The following is a 21,452-nucleotide window of genomic DNA, read 5'->3' as shown; positions in this document are numbered from 1 at the left end:
TTCCATGGTGAGGAGAAGCTGCCTGCTCCTTCTCTCTCTGCAGCTTCTTCCTTTTTCCTCTCCCACTGCATTCTGCACATTACTCTCTTAGTTTTTATGTTACTATAGTTTCTAAGTTAGTCCACTCTGCATTCTCCTTCTAATCTTGCTCTCCTCCTGCTCTGAGGTCACAATAATGCGCTAACTCTCAGCCTTTTCTCCCAATGCTGTGCCTGTACTTCTAAGTTCTTCTTGAGTTCAGTTCTGTCTAAAAAGTGTTCTGTCTAAAAACTTCTCCTCAGCTCAGTTCCTCTCACAGCTCAGTTCCTCTCAGCTCACTTCTGACTCTTCTCTTTGTCCTCAGCACTTAAACATCTTTCAGAATACATGACCACATGTTAAAAAGTTCATCACAAGTTCACATATAAAATCAAATCATAAATTGAAATAGAAGTTTACAACAGAGAATGTTTACATGTATATCTACTAGGAGTAATGATCTGACTAAATGCCCATCACCTGCCACAGCTCCACAGGTTCACTGAAAGCTTAAAACCATAACTAAATTATTAGTGAAGTTTTGTATAGATAAACCTAGTCAATATTTTATCTTCTGACCTAGCACCTATAATAAACTGTTAGTTCTCTTTTTATGATCTTTGGTTAATAGTTTTATAACCTCTTCGAATGTGCTCTGAGTAGGAGAAAGTCTGGTTACTAAGAGGCAATTAACTGGTGACACTTGGGAGACTGAGTTTTCATTGCAGTTTTGACTATCAGAAAAGGGTCTAATAGCACTCCCACTATAAAAGAGTTTAATAATCACTGATATAATTTTAGGAATTCTTATAGGATCATCATTAAGACTTAAGAAATCATCTATATGTCTATATAGCATCACTACAAGACAGTATATCTTTATAGATCTGTAGAGATTTGCTCAAAAGTGGTGGGCTAACACCTAGTTATTGCTATATATGTTTAATAATAACAAGAAAAGCATATTAATAGCAGAAATCTTTCCTAAAATGAATTCTCTTAGGCCTTGCCTATAATTGCAAATCTGTCTCAGATTAATCTGAAACAGACCATCTCAGGAAGATCACCTGCTAGTTATTAGCTTGTCCTATTATGGCTCCTGACAAGGAATCAGTGTCTAGATTATAGTTTCAGTCATATCCTTGCATAGAGCTTCCAGGAAGGGGTGCAGGTTTAGGAGAAGAGAAATAAGAAAAAAAAAACAACAAACCAACCAACCAACCCAGGCCTCTCTTCTTACATCTTGACTTCTGGCCAGGCAGAGCAAAAAATATTTTGGCTTAAACAATTGTGGCATCTTTGGCCTCTGACAAGGATGAAGCAAGCTACTGACAGGGCCAAGGACATTTTTGGCTTTTAGTCAAGAATCTCTGACTAAAGCACTTTAAGGTAAAATTCCTGTCTCTGTTCATTGGCTTTTGTAAGAGACAGGTAGCGCAAACCAAATTCTGGTTACGAAGACTGGTGTCTGTAGTACTCAGGTGGGCACAGGAATCATCCTTTTACCGTAAACTTTCTTCTCCCTCCTCTTTTGATTTTTTAAGACAGGGTTTCTCTGAGTAGCCTGACTATTTTGGAACTTGCTCTGTAGACCAGGAGGGCCTTGGACTAAGATTCCCCTGCCTATGCTTCCCAAGAGCTGGGATTAAAGGCTTGTGCCACCACGCCTGGATCAGATGTGGCTTTTAGTGTTGGGTAGGGTTATTAGGTGATGCAGTCAGGTCATTCTTCCATCAGACCTATGTAAGAAACCTCACAAGTATAGCAGTGGTTCCAACTGTGCTGTTCATACCCTGGTGCAGCTAGGAAACAAAGTCCTTGACAGGCACCTGGGTAAACACACAGGTGTATAGGCAAGAAAAGTGGACTTGGAGACCACTGAGCAAGGGAAATGATCCCATCCCTCTAGGAACAGGCAGGAGTTTTTATAGTTTAGTTTTAACAAGCTTGAGGCATAGACCAGGAGAACAAAGGTAATTTTAATGCGTGGAGGTCAGAGGACAAGTTGTGGGAGTTGCTTCTCTCCATGTACCATGTGGGTCCTGAAGACAGAATTCAGGTCCTAAGGTTTGGTGGCCACCTGGTCAGCTCACGCCTCTGTTTTTACTTCTACCCAAGGCATCTCCAGAGTTACCATATAATCTAATTGACTAAGAGAAAAAAAATAGGAGGGGTGGGGTGGGCAGAAAATTCTTAGCAATCTTTTGAGATGTAATATTTATATGGCTAATGCTATGATGATTGTGGCTGTCTGAGAAGCACACTCATACCCTGACGTGTGTCCTACTTTCTTCCCAGAGACTTTCCTTTCCTCAAGACTCTGCTTCATGAACTAGCTAGTCTTGAAATTCCTCGGGGTTGCTGTGGATGGCAGTGTGGAGCCTCTCACTGGTGCCCCCAAACATTCCTCCCTCAGTTCTGTGCCTTCACACTGGACTTTAAGCCAAGGACCCTGACAATTCCACCTTCTCCATTTTTGGCATTTCTGGGCTAAGACGTTCCCAGTTTAATGCAGCTACTTCTTGGGAAGCCTGGCTTTTTTTTTTTTTTTTGTAAATTCTCACCTAAGTGAGGCCATCTCCAGAATTCTTGGTTGGGTAAAGAATTTTACTACGTGGCTTTGGTTTTTTTTTTTATTTTTTAAAATTTATTTATTTATTTTGGTTTTTTTCGAGACAGGGTTTCTTTGTGTAGCCCTGGCTGTCCTGGAACTCACTCTGTAGACCAGGCTAGCCTCGAACTCTCGAACTCAGAGATCCACCTGCCTCTGCCTCCCAAGTGCTGGGATCAAAGGCGTGCGCCACCACCGCCCGGCTGTGGCTTTGTTAATATTAAGTATTAAGCGACTTAATATAATCAAGTCATCTATTGTAGACCAACTGCACGCAGTACATACATTCAGGTGCTCTGCCCAGGGGTGTGTGTGTGTGTGTATATATGTGTCTTGGGGTGGTGGTGGAGAGCGGCAATAAAGGTACTTTTTTACTTTTCTGTTTTAAGATGTGCCAGATGAATAAGGCAGTTAACACGTTTAGCTAGTCATTCATTGGCAGGCCCCTTTGTCTTTAAAAATAAGTTGGTTTCAGAATGGGCAAAGGACTGAGATGCATATTTTACATATCAAAGCCTCCAGGTTTTCCTAACATTCCTTAGTCCCTACCTGGCATTCCCTGCTCCCAACCCTGAACTTTTCATCCTAAGGGCTGGGCTGTCCTTCCCCAAGAGGCTCCTCCTTATATAATCTAGGCATTTTGGTCTCTCCTACTCAATCTACGCACACGCACGCCCTCCGCCCTCCCGATCCCCCTGGGCGACTCCCCTGGCCTCAATCCTTGGGGCCAAGTGAACTGGACCGAGAACAGTTTCTCAATAAACCTGCCTTTAATACAATTTAATCTGGTTTGAACTGGCCCATTTCACCAGCGGCGACAGAGAAATAACCGATCAATATCTTTTAATTCATAAAACTAGATAACGTCTGCGGAGAATGATACAAGCCACCCAAATGGCTACAGGCTGATCACAGAATCCAACCTAGCTTGTGACAAAGGCCGCGTGCAGTTCTTTCTGGTCAACGCACGTGGCAAACCCTTGCTTACAAACAAACGGCTCAGCAAGGCGCAGGCGCCGTTGGCCTTGCCCGCCCCCTCAGAGGCGGTGCTTATCACAGGCCTAGGGCGCATGCGCTAAGGTCTGTATCAACGCTCCGCCGCGGCCGTGGCGACGAAGATTTCATCTGGGCAGCCGCGTGGTCCTGGGTGAGTGTTCGGCAGCCGGACAGAAGGCTGGGCGAGAGTGCCTGCGCCTCGGGCTCTCCATGCGGCTGTGATCCCGCGCCGTGGGCTTCTAGCCTTCTGCCGCGGAGCCCATTGGAGCGAGCGGCGGCTTCGCCCGTGGGCCGGGTCTCTTCCGGCAGGCGCACCTGAAACCGGAAGTGACGCGTGACGCACGCTCTTACCTGCGCGGCGAGCAGGGAGCTGTCTCGGCGCGGACCCGCCCCGACATCTGCTTCAGGGTTTGTGAATGGGGCCGGGCGCGCTGGGCCTGCAGGGCTCTGTCGGGTCTGGATGGTGTCCTTGAGAGGGAGTGTCAGGGTGGTGCATGCCCGGCGCCTTCTGTATTGATGCAAAGTTGAGTGGGAAGGACTGAGGTGTGAATGTTGTAACCCGGTACCCCTCGTAGTGTCGTCTTCACCGCTGTCCTCTTCCAAGCTCTTGTCGTTTTCCTCCTGACTACCTCCTAATACTGCATTGCTATTTCTCTATTATCCAAAACTGGTCTTTTACAAGTATTAATTGGGTCCTGTCGCTGTCACCCATCTTCGAGAGCCATCTCAGTGAAATAAAATTTAAGAGCATGTTTTTTCCGGACCCGTGTGACTTGTCCCTTCTTGCCTCAAAACCGTGCTTATGTACAGATAACTCTCCAGACCCCAATCCAGCTCGATCGTGGCGGCAGAAAGCCCAAGATAGAAGTCTGGTTTCCCAGCCTTGTAAGTTTTGGATGTATCTGAAGCGACTCTGAAAGATTTACGCAGTGAGCAATACTCTAATCAGCTCTTGAATTTTGGTTACAAAAGTTCTCATTGTGTTCTAGCCTTTTCTCATTATCTCATTTTGAGACACTAACTCTGCTTTTGACCTTGATTATATCCCATTAAGTTTTTTAGAATGTCACTTTGTCAGAGAGGCCACCTCACACCTCCCTTCACAGTTTCACTTAGGCCTCTCGTATCGTGGAGTTATGTAATTTCTTTTTATGGCCATCACTAGAGTTGCACGTTATATAACTATATTAAGGCCATTTTTTAAATGCCTAGCCTTCCAAGGGACTAAGCTCTGCCCAGGGGAACTCCTGTGCCTTATGCCTCGTGATTGAGTCTATCAGTAACCGTTTGTTAATGCATGATTTATTTCACCTCTGAAACTTCGATGCTTTGATCAAATCCTTCACGTTTACATAACACCCCCATGTGCATGCTCACACCCACACATGCAAACTCTGACTATAGCTAGAAGCTAAATGGCTTCTTGCCCTCTTCCATTTCCTTTCTGATCAAAATAAAAAAATAAATAAAATAAGAAACCCATCCCACCACGAACTCCAAGCTGTTACTCCAGCTGCTCTTCTTGGCACCTTTCAATTCTTATTCCTTTGTCCTACCACTTCTCTCTGACCATCCCAAGGAATGACTTTCTTCACGGCCTGCTGGTTATAGGAGGAGGGAACTGTGCAGCCCTGGAGTGTTGCCAATCCATCATTTTGGAAAGCACACACCTGTAGTGTTCATTTCTCAACACCCTACTCTTACTCTTCTCATCCCCACCCCCATCCCAACTTTGATTGACTAAGGAAAGGCCCAGGCTCCTTCCTTATGGAGTTAGCTTCTCTGTCAACTCCCTTTTGCATCTCTGGGCACCAGACATCGCTCTCCAGCTAGAGGCAGATAGAAGTGCTGTGCCTTCTCTTCTGGACAATCTCTGGTTGCTGCACATTTTTCTGTTCAAGTCATCTCTGAAGGACATTATATTGTTTTCTTGCCATATTTTTTTTTCCTCTTTACTTTCCAACAAAACCTATGGTTATTTATCATTTCTTCTTCCTTACATAGTCAAGGTCCTTAAAGCAGTAGGTTGCCTCCCTGTGTCCTTTTCCTTGCTGCCTGCTGACCTCAGACTGTCTGGTTTTTAGTTTTTGTGTCTGTTGCTCTACTGGATTCAACCATTCACCCTCCCACCCACTTTGTTCGGGTTGCGTGTTTTCAAATGGCATAGCTGTGTGGCTCAGGCTGGCCTGGAACTCACTGTGAGGCTCCAACCTCTCAAGTGCTGGGATTACAATGTGTGCCACCATGTCCAATGAGAAACTGCTTTTACTGGTATCCTTAGTGAGCTGCCAGAGTTCAAATCGACAGAATCCTGCTTTTCTCTAATCTATTCATTCATTTTTTTAAATTGTTGCTTTACTCTTTAAAAATCAATTTCCTCAAAATTTTATTTGTAAATTTATCTTTAATTAAAATGCTATTGATTTTGGTTTAATTGTCATTTTAACTTAAATCCCTTTATACATGAAAGATGAAAAAAGAAGTTTCTTTAAACTCTGAGCATGTGGATTTTTAATTCCAGCTCTTACAGGCAGTCTCTAAACCAGAGCTTACCCTTCTGTTGGAGGGTGACTTTTCCTTTGAAGATAATTAGAAAGACCCCAAAGGGAGGAATATTCTCTTTTTTTAATCATTACCCTTCTCAGTGATGATCTCTGGAACCTGTCAGAGCTTTGGGACTTCTGGGGCTGCTTGATCTTAGAACTATGTCCACATCTGCCCAACCCTTCCTTTCCTCCTTGAACTCAGATTTACTTTTGGACCACATGGTATATCAGTATTGTGACTTGTGACGAACTCAGCAATCTCTACTTCAGCTTCCTGTCTGAGAGTCATTGTTGATTGAATCCACTTGTGACTCAGTCACTGAGGCCGCCCTTTTATTTTGGACTCTGGTGTAAACCTTACTTCCTTTCAGCAGATACCGACCCATACAATTGTTCTCCCTCTTCTTCCACATGGATCCCTGAGTCTTGAGGGTAGAGATTTGGTGACTGCATTTGAAATGGATGTATCTTTGAGGATTTTTCACTTAATCTTCAAGCTTCTGATATACTCCATTTACCAGATGGGAGTTCAGCTTAGAAGTTCCTAGTGTGATTTCTATAATTCTCACATTACTGATAAATGCATACTATAGTTGGCCAGGTTGCTCTAACACAAAGTTTCTGTGCCACAGCCCAGTGAAAGTGCTAACTGTCAAGACAGCAGCTGTGTCATTTTACCTGTTTAGACCATTTTGTGACTATCATTTAGGATTGGGCCACTGGCTTTCTTAGGTGGCTGCCCGTGTGTCCTTTGTTACAGTCACTGTATTTATTTTGGTTAGTTTTTCTTGTTCATCATCATTTGTTTTCTTTAAAGTTAGTATTTAGAAACTTTAACTTATTTAATTGAAAGGTTATTGATGTTTTGAGAAACTCATGCACTTTACAAATGTTTAAGACACTGCATACTGATCAATAACCAAAAGGCTCATTAATGTTTTTTTTTTTCTTTTAGATAGTTTGTAGAGGATGCCCCATGAGGAAATCCCCAACTCCACTCACCCTCAGGAGCAAGACTGTTTACCAGGTCAGCATGTCAGTGCTGACAAAGACAAGTCTGTTGGGCAGGAGAGTGGTAGAGTCTCAGAGGCTGGGGAGTGCCTCTACTCTACTTCCTGTGAGTTTGGGCCATCCACATCTGCTGAAGCTTGTGTATTGGCAGCTACAAGGCGGGGGCCGGCCCTGCTACACATTGATCGGCATCAGATCCCTGCAGTGGAGCCCAGTGCTCAGGCCCTGGAGCTGCAGGGCCTGGGTGTGGATGTCTATGACCAGGCTGTCCTGGAGCAAGGCGTGCTTCAGCAGGTGGACAGTGCGATGCATGAGGCCAGCCGTGTGGCCCAGCTTGCTGATGCGGAGAAGGAGTATCAGTCAGTCCTGGATGACCTCATGTGAGTGTGAGCCTTCTGTTTTCAGAGTTTGCATTGAAATATGACAGGGAAATTCAGGTAATAGAAAGCTGAAATGTATAGAACCTCTCATCTGGGAAATGGTTGGTTAAGACAATCTTCTATTTACCTTCTGAGCTCCTGTCCCTCCCTTGAGGAATAACGTTGCCTATAGTTAGGCTTACATCAATCCCTGAAGGCCTAGGGTCTTGAAGAGCAAGGTCTTCCTGGCAGCATGTGCAGGTGCTCTTCAGAGTGAATTTTGGGAGTTTCATTCTTGAGACACAGGGAACGCTTGGGACCTACCATTGCCTTTTTCTGTCTCCTGTAGTTTCTAGTCTGCTATTCTCAAACAATGTTTATTCTTTTGGCAATTTTTTGGATTTAATTTATAAAAATATTGAGACTAAACTTCCTGCCCTTCATTTTTAGTGTGTGTTCTATTTTTGGCTCTAAAGAAAGATTCAGTCTTGAAGACTTCATTTGTGTTGTAGAGGAAAGAGACATGGGCTCTGCTGAGTGAAGTATTTTGGTGGGGAAGATGTAGGCCAGCCAGCCTCAGGGAGAGGCCAAGGGCAGGGAGGCAGGGCAGTATGGAGCCCACTCATCCTCCTGGGTGATGTCTAGGAAGGTCAGACATAGAAGCAAGAATAACTAAGGACTGGCCTGAGTGGAAAAATGGGCAACCCCAGTGCATGGCTAGAGACGGAGGCAGGTGAGTGAGCACAGAGCTAGAGGCATTACCCAGTGGTGAGGCTGTTGTGAGGTTTCTGTGGATGCACAAAGAATGTTTCTGTTAACAGTTCCTTGATAGATTCTTTTTTTTTAATTGAAGTCACGATTATTGTTATTATTGTTATTTGTTTATACCCCCCGAGTAGCACATCTTTTGTTCAAGTGTTTTGAAACCTTTCTTTTTTTTTTAGGTTTTTCGAGACAGGGTTTCTCTGTGTAGCCCTGGCTGTCCTGGAACTCACTCTGTAGACCAGGCTGGCCTCGAACTCAGAAATCCGCCTGCCTCTGCCTCCCAAGTGCTGAGATTAAAGGCGTGCGCCACCTCCGCCTGGTTTTGAAACCTTTCTTGTTCTGTGCAGTGGCCCACCTTCTAAAATTGCTCTCAGAACTGTGCCCACTTTTTGTAGAGGACAGTACTGCCTTAAGTAGCCAGTAACTTACATCGTTACCCTGAAGTCTGCAAAGAATACAAACAGAAAATTATGAGATTGATTTTCTCTTTTAAAAATTAGAAGTAGCAATTTTGTAGTATTTTAGAAGCAACTGATTTTCAGTTGTTCTTTTCTCTTTACACCATGAAGTCTACTGTTACAGTAGAAGCATTTGCAGTTCTATGAAAGGAAAATATTTACATAGGTAAGTGATTCACTTAAGAGAATAATTAAGCATTTTTAGGACTTTTTCAAACTTTGGGAGGCTTCCATGTTATGTATCAATTTCTTCATATATAAAAGAAAACTTGGCCTGAGTTCTGTCCTTACCCCACTGTCTTGAATAAATAGACTAAAAACAAATGCTTGTAGAAATGAGTCAGCTGGCAAGTAGGCATGGGCTGGTCTAAACATCCCAACAAGAGGGGACTGCAGGAGTGCATTCTGCTTCAGTTTTGTTCAGTTTTCACTCAGAAGAAATAAAATGTTTTTAGCATTTTTCTCTACTTTATGCTAAGAAAATGTTACCATGGAGAAAAACACAACTATTCTTATTTTTTAGGTCGTGTACAACATCCCTGAGGCAAATCAATAAAATTATAGAGCAACTTAGCCCTCAAGCTGCCAGCAACAGAGACATCCACAGGAAACTGGATTCTGTGAAACGGCAGAAGTATAACAAGGTGATGCTAAGTAACCTGCCGCATGCCACAGTACATTTAAGTACTAGTTAAGTGCTTAGGAAGGATTCCGGAGAGTATGCTTGTTATGGGAAACAACATTATAATAGAAGCATATTTTTTAAGAAGAATGATTTTTATTTTAAGTGAATGAGTGTTTTGCCATTATGTGTACTGTATGTGCCTGGTGCATGCAGAGGCCAGAAGAGGGCACTGGATCTCTTGTAACTGATGTTACAGAGAGTTGTGAGCCACCATGTGGGTTCTGGGAACTGAACCCAGGACATCTGTAAGAGTAGTAATTGCTCTTAACCTCTGAGCTACCTCTAGTCCCACACTAGAAAAATTTGGGATGCCTTTTGTCTGTGTGATCTGTCTGTGCTATACAATATTTTTAATAACCCATATGTACAGATACACATCGTGTATATACATGGATGCACACATTCATACATATGTACTCGAGAGTAGTTCTTGTGTGGTTTTGTGGTTCCTTACCTCTGTCATAATTAACTCTACCATTTCAACCTCCGCTTGGGCTCTTACCTCTCACTCAGTCTCTGTTTTTTCTGAATTTAGCTGTCCTGCTCAGATCTTGTTTATCTTCATTTCAGCAGGTACGGTCATCACCACTCACACGCTCCATCTCAGCTGTACGGGTTTGCCCATAGAGGCAGAGAACTCAGGGTAGGAAGGGACTGTTGCCTCTGAGATTACTTTTCTGAAGCTTTTAAGAATAGGATTTATATACAGCTTTGTGAAGGCTGAAACATGTTTTGGGCTTTGTATACCACCCTCTGTGTGGAAGTTGATGGTGGTAGCTGGGAAGGACTAACATTGATGGTTCTGGCTCCCAGCCCGCAGGGGTCTCTGAGCTTGCAGCTGACTGAGTGAAGCTCGTGGAGTACTTGTGCCTGTGAGTTCCACTTGAGGGCTGTGTGTAGACTCAGTCATAGAGCCTTCTTTTATTATCTCACTGGGCTTTCATTTCTACAACAGCAGCCCAGATGTCCAAGCGGATGGTAGTTCAGTGCAGATGGGGCCTTCATAAATCAGGAAGGACATTTGGTTTCTTGTGGGCTGGAATTTTAAGGTGGAGAGAACCAAACCTTAGGTGACTGGATCATGGTCTGACCTAATTATATTCCTGTGTTTAGGATTTTCAGAGGGAAAGTGCTTTAAGCAGGGTACAGGAACACTGAGAACAACAAATTGCAAGTCATGGTAGCATACTGTTTGTTTCCCTTTGTCCCCCACACTCATGCTAGAGATCAGACCCAGGGCCTGTGTGTACAAGGCAAGAACTCTTTGGTGCATGAAGACAGCTGAAGCACTTAAGGCTTAATCGAGGCTTTAGGAAGGCCACATATCTGAGTTCTGACAGTGTCAAGGGAGACAAAGAGTAGTCTGAGGAACATGGGAAGAAAGGCTTAGCAAAATGTCTTTTAAAACGCTGCCGTTCATGGCCAGGTCTCCAGAGGCCTGACTTTGTAACTGTTTCAGCTTTTATAGTTTTATTTCTTGTTACTCTGGGCTGTTCTCTGCTATAGCCGGTTGGCCACTTAGGTCAGAAGCGGAGTTTAATGATGTATGCACAGTGTACAGAGGGAACCCAGAGAACATTTCCACCTCCCAAGTCAGTGCATGTGAGCTCAATGCTCAGTCCCAAGGGCGAGGGTCGTCCGTGGGTGTGGCTGGCTGTGCAGGAATACTCAGGGCTTTGGTGCTGCAGGCAAGCTGCAGGAAACTAGGAATTGTTCAGCTAGTGCTCACTAGTGATGTTACCATGTGGGGTTTTAGTTTACTCTTAATCAAAGTTTAAAATTGCACAGTGCAGTCTTCGAGTGTTAACAATAAACCACTGTAATGCATATCTTGTGTTTAACAATAAACCACTGTATTGCATATCTTTTATTTGGGGTTTACAACTTTAGGAGCAACAGCTAAAGAAGATAACTGCAAAACAGAAACGTCTCCAGGCCATTCTCGGAGGGGCCGGGGTACAAGTGGAACTGGATTATGCCAGCCTAGAGGAAGAAGATGCAGGTGAGGATGTGGGGGCAGCTTGGCATCCTCTTAATTGATGCCTGGTGCCTGTCTGTATTCAGGGGAGTTGTCTTGTGAGACTTTTGAGACTAACATGTTGCTTTGCCTTTGTGTCAGATGGGTCTTCTGGGGAAATCTTATTTTTCTGTGGAATCAGAGCTCTTAAGGCACACATGCTTTTTAGAGACTAAAATAAAATGTTAACCTGGTTCTTTCTGGTGGTTACTGGCATACACTTGTGTTAGACTTAACAAATCAGAAATTTGTACATTCATATACATTAACTTGATAAAGAGAACGAGTATCTTGATTGGGTTCATTTTGTAATCTTAGCATCCCCTGTCAGTATCAGTAGGATTGTTGTTCCTTATCTTTCAGGAGCATAGTAGGCTTTCCAAGCATTCCTTCTGTTAAGGAAAGGCATTCAGGTTAGATCATGGCCATTTAAAGTTCTCTTTAGGACAGCTGTGCTTTGTTTGGAAAATCTCTGGGAATGTATAAACTCCAAAACTAAATATTTTTTTCTGTGTGTCTGTATGTACACACTGTTGGTTGTTGCTTGGCCAGTTTCTGCTTTAAACATAGATTAAAGATTAAATTTAGCCGGGCGGTGGTGGCGCACGCCTTTAATCCCAGCACTTGGGAGGCAGAGACAGGCGGATTTCTGAGTTCGAGGCCAGCCTGGTCTACAGAGTGAGTTCCAGGACAGCCAGGACTATGCAGAGAAACCCTGTCTCGAAAAACCAAAAAAAAAAAAAAAAAAATTAAAGAAAGATTAAATTTAGAGTTTGGTTGAGCTGGGCAGTGGTGGCTCACACTTTTAGTCCCAGCACTTGGGAGGCAGAGGCAGGCGGATTTCTGAGTTCAAGGCCAGCCTGGTCTACAGAATGAGTTCCAGGACAGCCAGGGCTACACAGAGAAACCCTGTCTCAAAAAAACAAAACAAAAAAACAAGAACAAAAAAGAGTTTGGTTGATGAAGCAAACATTCTTTGCTAGCTCCTGGGACTTTTTTTCACATAGACAAGAGGAGTTGTATGAAGAATGTAACACTGGAGAAAACAAATGTGCCCCTCCCTCCCCATCACTTAAAACAAGATCTTACTGTGTGCCTCAGGCTAGTTTCAAAATTGTGGCCCTCTTACATCAGGTGTATGTCTTCACTCCTGGCTTTAGACGTGCTTCTAAAGTTCGGTCTCATAGGTTCTAGTATTCTACTGTAATTTCTGCCACGTGGGCACTGGATTTCTCATTGGTAAAGAAGATCTTCCCTGTCTATCTGAAGCCTGAAGTTCTTTAGTTCTGTTGATACAGAGATCATGGGTAACTCTGCAAATCCTGATGCTTCTTCACCTCTGCTGAGTTCAGCCTGACGGTGCCTTGAGAGCGTGTCAGACTCCTGCTTCCTGGCTTCTCTTCTGCCCTCTGGTTAGTCCTGGTTAGTTATTTTTGGTAGCTTATCCTGCACTATCTTAAATGCTGATACTGCTTAGGACATGTTGAGTGCTCGTGTTGCTTCCTCTCCCTGACTTTCTCATCCATTTCCCAAGGGTTTTGCAGCCGTCTAAGATCTGATACCTTACAAATCCATAGCCTCTTTTTTCTGAACTCTTGGTTCCCAGGATACTTTCCCATTTGACCACTAGCCATTACTGGAGACTGGGCCCTGTCTGTAGAGGCCATAGAGCTGACTGCCAGGGTAGCCAGGCTTTGGGGGCCCAGCTCCATACTGCTGGGTGTGGTCCTCTCTCAGCCTATCTGAAGCCATGTAGCAGGTGTCAGGGGTGTGTTGCCTACATGCTTCCCTGGGGACATGGCTTCACTGCTTTGCACATGATGCTCATGCAGCTTAGCAGCAACCCCTCCCTGCATGTAGGTTGTATGAGGACAGATTGGAGATCTGCCTTAGCCAGTGTGATCTGCAGGACAGCAGGTCCACTTGCTTACCTTCTATTTAGCCATACACAGTCCTGTTTGAATAGAGGAAAAGAAACCCAGTGAGTAAAGATGGGAAAGAAGGAATCCATCATTATTCACAGACATCATAGTTTATATAGAAGATTCAAAAGAATTGCTGTGCAATTACCACAAGACTTATAATAATAGCATTGAATACATAGTATATAAAAATTAGTTATTTTTGTATGGTAGGAAAAATAAAAGATAACACTTAATACAGGTACCAGTTATAATCCAAATACCTAGAAATAAATCTTAGGAGAAAAAGCAGTTCCACAATGGTTTATACATCTAAAAACTACAAAATGTTATCGACAAAGAAAGCCTAAGTAAATGTGGTGACTTACTGTGGTTGATGTTGGGTGATTCTGTATTATAAAGATGACATTTTTAGCCAGTTGTAGTTTCAGTGCTACCCTAATATAAATTTAAGCCTTTAAAAAAAAAAAAGACAAATGGCATGTATAAGACATAGGCTGAAGGTAGAGGTTATTGACAAGCTAGTACCAAAATCTGCAATCTCAACTCTTGGAAGGCTGAATCAGCAGGATTGCTATGAATTTGAGGCCAGTGTAGCCTACAGAGTAAGACCCTGTCTTAACCTCTCCTTACCTAAGAAAAGAAAGCAAAATACCAAGGTCTAGTATAAAACTGTAGTGACTAAGTGTTGTATACACAGTCCGGCTGATGGATGGGATGGAAGGCTCCAGAAACAGGCCCACCTGTGTATAGTCACTTGATTATGATGAAGATCGCAAGCAGCGCAATGATGAACACTCTTTTGACCAAAAGACTGGTTTACGTGAAAATAAAAGGAATCTGGATCCATTATATATATTACCTTCAAAAATACACCCTAGGCAATTTATAGATCTGAATGTTAGTGATAAAAAGGCTTTGAGAACATAACACAGGGAGACACTATCATGATCCTGGGGCAGGTGAGGCAAGGACTGAAGCAAGACCAGAAGTGTAAAGTGTGCACAGGAAGAGAACAGTTAAATAGCTAAATGGACTCTAGAATAGCCAGGAGCTTCTGCCTGTCAAGAGAGTGTTCAGACTGGGAGAAGGGAAGCTGCAGAAGAGAAGGTGGGAGAAGGTATTTGTAGAACATGCACAGGACTTGAATTTATGGTGCAGTTAAAAAAATTAGAAGAAAGGTTAAGACAGAGACTAAAAACAAGATTTTGTACAGAAAAGCAGTTGTCCATAAGGCACGATTTGAAAGGCCTTCTGTTTTCACTGGGAATCTCTGAAGTCATGGAATGGCAAGAATGTAGGCCAATTTGAACTCTTAAACACTACTGAAACTTAAGTAGTGCCACTGGCAATTCTTTCCAGCAGTATCTGCTAAACCTTAGCATACTGAAGAATCAGATGTTATTACCAAAGGATGTATTCAGAGTATTCATGGTAGCCTTGTTCTAAAACCTAGTAGCCCAAGCCTTGAGACCATCCAGACTACGCTAACAGTGGAAAGAGAAAGTTGTATAATCAAAGCATATTTAACAGGTAATACATTTTAATTCAATTGAACATTAAATCAGTGTAGATTTCATCCTGAATACCAGGCATAGCAGGCAGACAGGGACACAGAGCCAGGCATGAGTCATCCTTAGAGTCAGGCCTGTCAGTGTCTCAGGGGAGGCTGGAGGCTGAGAATGTGGCAGAGAGGGCGTGCCAGGACCATTAGTTCTTGATTTCTATTACTTGATCTGGATAGAACTATAGATTCTTGGAGCTTTTTTTCTGAATAGTCGTTAGGACTTAGGATTTATATACTCTGATGTATATTTTATTTCAATGCAAGGTTAGTGGGGAACTGGCTGTAGTGACATTGGCCTCGTAGGTCTTTTGTTTTCTGATTACATAATAAAGTATTTTGTTGGAGGGGTTCAATTAGGAGAAGGAGCATTTCTGGATGACTATAGTTGACATATCTTCATATTTAGTCTATCTTTTCAAGTTATTCACATCATAAGTCTAGCATGGTATCCAGTAGATGTATTTGTGTGTATGTGTGTATGTGTGTGGGTGTATGCATGAATACATGCATAGCATGTGTGCATGTGGAGACCAAAAGAGGATATGAGGAGTTTTCCTCTGCAACTCTGTACCTTATTTCTTTTTTTTTAAATTTTTTTTTATTTATTTATTATATGTAAGTACACTGTAGCTGTCTTCAGACACCCCACAAGAGGGCATCAGATATCATTGCAGATGGTTGTTAGCCACCATGTGGTTGCTGGGATTTGAACTCGTGACCTCTGGAACTGTACCTTATTTCTTGAGATAGGGTTTCTCACTGAACCTTGGGCTTGCTCTTTTGGCTAGGCTGGCTAGCCAGTGAGCCTGCAGTATCTGCTTGGTCTCTGACCTAATATTGAGGTTAGAGCACTGTGATCATGCCTGGCTTTCCAGGAACTGAGGATGTAAACTTAGGTAAGTTCTTGTGTTTTTAGAGCAAGCCGTCTCCCCAGCTCTCTGATGGACCTGTCTGCATTGAGAGGAGCTTGTTCTCATTGTTGTTCAGTGTGCTGACGTTGGTCACATCTCGCTATTGAGCACTCACTACATTGCAGCTTTGGCATTCAGCTTTCCTATTCTGAAGTGAACCAGGCATGTCCCACCTGTGTCCTTTGGGCCACATGTATCCCCAGATAGCCATGAATACAGCCCAACTAGATGACAGTGTCTTGTGGCAATATTAAAAGGTTAAACAGTTGGATACTTGTGACTAGTTGTGACGATGAAGGAGGTGCAGTGCTTTTCTGTCTTTCTTCAATAGGCAGAAATCTAAGAAACTAAGGTCCATCTGAATGTTGGGCAAAGCAGTGACATAAGAATATAGGGGATCACTTGTCATGGCTTACTTCTTAACTGATGAGCAGGCACAGATAAGTTTGTCTGTGAATAACCAATAATGTGTAGATAAGCCTGCCTTTGTACAGAAAGTATGACTGTAGTGTGATACATTTTTATTCACATTCAAAGTTAGACAAAAGAACTAATGTATATATAGTAGGTAAACATTTGGCGTACTTATGGGGTGTCATGTGATATTTCAATGCATATATATTGTGTATTGTGTAAATTAGGTTAAACATATTCATCTTTTCAAAGATTTATCATTTTTTTAATCATGAAAAACATCTAAAACCTCATCCCAGCTATTGAAACAACACAATCTTGTCACTACTCTGTGCACTCCTTCTCCCATGGAATGGCACCACAGACTTCCCCTTCTATTAACTGGGACTTGGTACCATGGGTCAGCCTTCTCTTTCCTCCCTGATGATGTTCTCAGCTTTCGATAGTTCCCATTCTACTCTCAGCTTGGTGAAGATCAGCTCTTCTAGATCCACATGTGAGGGAGAGCATGCAGTACTTGTTTTTCTATGCCTGGCTTGTTTCACTTCACATAATCTTCAGTTCTGTGTCACTGCAGGTGTAGAACTTCATCCTTTAAAAAGTGGCTGCATTGTGTTTGTGTACCACATTATACAGCGTCATATTTTGGGGAAAAGTTACTGAGAATATATTACACGTGGGTTGTAAACTTCACTCTATGCCTCAGTCTACTGATTTGTTTTGTGAGTTCCTGGAAATTCTTACCATCTGTGAGTGAGTGGTTGTTTTTCTGTGTGATCTTTGAGAGTTTTCATTGTTGTTTTCCTTTCAGAGCCAGGGCCATCTTGTCTTGGCAGTATGCTCATGCCTGCCCAGGAGACCGCCTGGGAAGAGCTTATCCGCACTGGCCAGATGACACCGTTTGGTACCCCAGCTCCTCAGAAACAGGAGAAAAAGCCTAGAAAAATAATGCTCAATGAAGCATCAGGCTTTGAAAAATATTTGGCAGACCAAGCACAACTTTCTTTTGAAAGGAAGAAACAAGCTGCTAATAAAAGAACAGCTAAAAAAGCTGTGGTTATATCGGAGTCAAGCCGAGGACCAAATGAAATCAAGCCAGACCAGAGAAGCCAAGCACTCTCTCAAACAGATAAGCGCCTGAAGAAGCACATCAGGAAGCTCCAGAAGAGGGCGCTGCAGTTCCAGGGGAAAGTGGGATTGCCAAAGGGGAAGAAACCTCTGGAGCCTGAGGTGAGGCCAGAGGCCAAGGGAGACACTGAGGGTGAGGAGTCTGGGTCCTCTCCCACTGATGGGGAGGAGGAGGAAGAGGAAGAGGAAGAGGAAGGGGTAGCCAGCCTGTCTTCCGATGATGTTAGCTATGAGCTGAAGCCACTTCGGAAAGGGAAAAAATGCCAGAAGAAAGTCCCAGTACAGGAAATCGACGATGACTTTTTTCCAAGTTCTGAGGAGGAAGATGAAGCTATGGAAGGAAGAGGAGGAGGCCGTAAGGTAGCCAGGCGCCAAGACGATGGAGATGAGGATTATTATAAGCAGCGGTTAAGGTTAGTGTGTGGGGCCTCTGCTGCTTATGGGGAGTGAGGAGACCACCCTAAAGATCTTTGTGGTTAAGATCCCTATTGTACTAGACACCCAGCTGTGCAGAAGCTGGGCTTGCTGCCTCGGCCCACAACAACCTGAACATGGAGTCGTTAGTGGAGCTGGCCCCAAAGGTTTCAGTCTTTATTCTAATTGAGAGGCAAGTCTGAGATGAGGAGCCGAGGGGAAGGCTGGGCAAGAGCTGAGAGGTCTGACACCAGCTTTGTGTTTGGTACTAAGCATTGTCACCCTGCAGCAAATGTCAGGGAAGGAAACTGTGGTGCTTTACCTTGTTTTTTTGTTTTTTTTTTTTTTTTTTTTTTTTTCTCTTATGAGGTAGGATATTCACTTTAGAGAAATTTCCTTTAGAAAAAAAGCTGAAATGTGTGTTTTGGCATATGAGAGATGTTTTTTTTTCAAATACCTCTTCCCTTGACTTTGAGAAAATAGTTGTCTACAGAATTGCAGACTACTGTAATGCTAGGGGTACACTGTATGCACAACACGTCCCCCCTTGCTGCCGTCTACCATTGTTGAGGTTGGGTTGACTTTTACTCTCAGGACTTTGTCAGCAATTGGTGTGAGCTGAGGGGGAGATGTGTGTCTATGGAGTTACAGTCACCATCACTGGGAGGTTTCTGTGAGCCAGGCAAGTACTCCACACACCACAGGCACAGGGTTTCTATGTGAGCTCCACAGGGATTCTGCAGAGGTCAGAGGAGAAAAGGAACCATGGCACTAGTGAAATATTTACTATTGGGATGGCTTTGGCTAGTCCTCAATAGTGCTTTTATTTCTCAGTGAGGGGAAAGCTAATTGATAGTGTTTTTAGAAGAGTTCCATGTGCCTTCCTGGGAAGGCTGGCCTATTGATTTTCTGCTGTACCCTAGTCCAAGGTCCAAGTACATTGCATAACCTTTTCAGAGTTTCTTAAAGGTAAGTTGAGGCCCAGTGACACTGCCATTGCCGTAGCTCCTTGTGGTAGTGGATGGATAGGGAGGGGCCTGTGCTGGTCACTTACACTGCAGCATATGTCAGTGTGCATACCTATAGCTGTAGTGTTTGAGGAATACTGCAATACCCTTAAACAGTGAATAGTGTCAGTCTTTACTGTAGAAAATTAATAAAAATGTTAATCATAGCATATTGATTATAAATGGAGCAATATATAGTCTTCTCATTAAACTAGGTCAATATTAAATGTATTTTAAACATAGCAATTTATTTTGATTGAATTTTAAATATGGGTACAGTTTAATTTCATGGCAATAAGTTTTTTTTAATAATGTTAAGATTGTAAAACAATTTATTATTTCCAAAGCCATATCATAATCCATTTTTTGCTAAAGTTACAGTAAAATCTCAAATGAATTTCAGAAATATCAATAATTCTTAATTGCCACCAAAATACGATAGCTCTTAAAATTTTATAGCTAGTTATTAAGGCTGTTAAGCGTCAGACACATTGAAATGTTTATATTACATCTCCGTTGGTGCTCTTTTGATGGGGGATGTTAAAAGAAAATAAAATGCTAAGGATTGAGAAGCATATTAATGTCTGGAATTTGTCATTCACCAAATTCTGTTACAACTGCTGATCTCTGTAGTAGGTAGATGGAGTCGTAGTAGTAGTTCTTAGACTGAAAAAGAACTTCAGGGTTCTGATCACAGAATGACCAGAATCATCAGAATAAACCCATAGTTTCCAGTGTAGAAAATATTTTTGAATTGGTTAAGATTTTGGCTTACCTCCTCTAGAACTGGACAGCTGTAGTTGAAACCCTCTGTCTTCTGATTAGGCCCAAGCTCTCAGCTCAGTCTTGGATGTAAACTGTGTGGCGCCGTCCCTTCCTGTGCATTTCTTATCCTTTCATACACTCAGATCCTCAGGTGGGGCCTGGGAGCTGCTGTAGGTCAAATCTCTGAATCTTCTTAAGCAGGAGCTATGCTTAGAAGCCAGTGTTTGTGGGCTCTTGTTCTTGCTGGAGGTACACAGGTATCCATTAGGCTTGGCTTTCTTTACATAATGCTCATGCTTCAGTAATCTCCAAGCTAAATAGACTTTTTGGAACTGATAACACACCCCATGTTTTGAATTATCTGTGTCCTGGCAAGACACAGATCCACTTGCCTAGTTAAGGCTAGATGCTAGGACAGAATAGTAACCATTTCCCAGCATGCTGGTCAAGTCAGCTGTACCTGTGCCTGACACTTGCTACCTGGGTGAGGAGTGCTCATTTCCCAGTTGTGAAGCAAGGGCAGCTCTGTAGTTTGGTCTTTGCTTCCACATGCCTGTGCTTGTCTGAATTCTGGGACTGGCTTAGAGGATTTCTGGTGAGGAGTTGGTAGCTGCTTTTTAGTGGACATAACCAGTCCGGTAAGGAGTCGGTAGGCTGCTATTAGTGGCCATGAACAGATGCAGAACCGTAGTGTGAAGGGAGCAGTGAACACAGATGAGGTGTGGAGGAGACTCTGGAGGAGGTTTATCCTGGCGCAGGGCCTTATCTACTCACTAGCTCAGATATGTTGCTGTGCTCCTTGTGCTCCATGTTAAATCCTCTGCTGCGTCATGGGAAAGAGAACATTTCATGACAGTGGCAAGGACGTGCAGCTCAGTGCTTCTCCCCTCAGAGACCTTGCTCAGTTAAGCCAGGAAATCTAGAGTTCTCTGTAGGTGCTCTTGGTTTTGTCATAGTGCTGAAGTTTCTTGACAGCCAGCTAGCTGGAAAGATAACTGAGATCTTAGGTTTTGGGCTTCTTTCCCTTCCCGTGTCTCTGGGAGTAGTGGTCTGTTTTCCAGGAGATCCAGGTTTTCTCTGGGCCTGGGAAAGAAAGCCAGCATCCTTCAGTAATGTCTGTCCTATCTCCAGAGGATGGGTAATGAGACATCAACAGTGTTCTTACAGCTGGTTGCCTGAGATGGTAAAATGGAACTGCCCTGGGCTCTGGCCTCCTTCCCCAGGAGTCAGCACTGCTCAGATGAGGTGAGAGCCATGGAGGAAGTTCATTTCCAGAGACTTTTGATGTTGCTTTTTGTTGGCAACAGGAAGTTTAGCATTTATCATTTAGCTTTAATTCATCCCTAGAAGCTTTATTTCTGGTTCCAGCCAGCTGTGATTTAAGTTGCTGAGTGAACTCCCTGTACATCCATAATAAGGAACAGGCACTGGAGCAGAACTTAGCACAGACTGGTCCCTGACCCTGGGAGTGACTGTACAAGCCTAGCCCGGAAATCCCACCCAGAAGCTTGTCCAAGCGTGCCGTGGTTCTGTGTTGGTAACCACCAAGATTTGTATGTCCATTTCCGTTTTTCTTTTGAGACCATAGCTTTTGGCTGATTGGGCTTCTTCAAAAGCTTTCCTTGTGTGCCTTGATAGTTGTGCTTATGTAAGAGAGGGCCTGGGGTAGAGTCTCAGCCTTTGATGACATTAGAAAAAATTGGTAATTTGGGGCTTTGAGGTGCAATGCTTTCTCTATGCCACCTGAAAACAGTGTGGAGTTGCTTTTGAGATAATCCTCACCCAGGCCTCATTTCCAGTCAGACAGACACGGGAGAGGTCAGAAACCACGGTTTCAAGTGCCTGGTTTCATCTGGAG

General features: G+C 43.3%; 1 protein-coding gene across 2 annotated transcripts in view; it reads left to right on the top strand.

The window, feature by feature from the left end:
• Positions 1–3,695: 3,695 nt before the first annotated feature.
• Positions 3,696–21,452, top strand: part of Ercc6 (ERCC excision repair 6, chromatin remodeling factor) — a 72,199-nt gene continuing 54,442 nt past the window's right edge. The window contains exons 1-5 of one of the 2 annotated variants that reach the window (XM_028787554.1): positions 3,696–3,776; positions 7,127–7,562; positions 9,288–9,408; positions 11,340–11,451; positions 17,092–17,821. In XM_028787554.1, the coding sequence (XP_028643387.1) occupies positions 7,141–7,562; positions 9,288–9,408; positions 11,340–11,451; positions 17,092–17,821 (1,385 nt within the window). In that variant the 5' untranslated portion in view covers positions 3,696–3,776; positions 7,127–7,140. Of the gene's footprint in view, positions 3,777–4,001; positions 4,034–7,126; positions 7,563–9,287; positions 9,409–11,339; positions 11,452–17,091; positions 17,822–21,452 lie in introns of those variants that run through there. The other variant, XM_028787555.1, reaches the window with a different exon arrangement.

The sequence above is a fragment of the Grammomys surdaster genome, unplaced genomic scaffold, assembly GCF_004785775.1.
Source record: "Grammomys surdaster isolate TR1022 unplaced genomic scaffold, NIH_TR_1.0 125669, whole genome shotgun sequence".
NCBI classification, from domain to species: domain Eukaryota; kingdom Metazoa; phylum Chordata; class Mammalia; order Rodentia; family Muridae; genus Grammomys; species Grammomys surdaster.
This window is presented reverse-complemented; position numbering and strand designations above follow the sequence as displayed.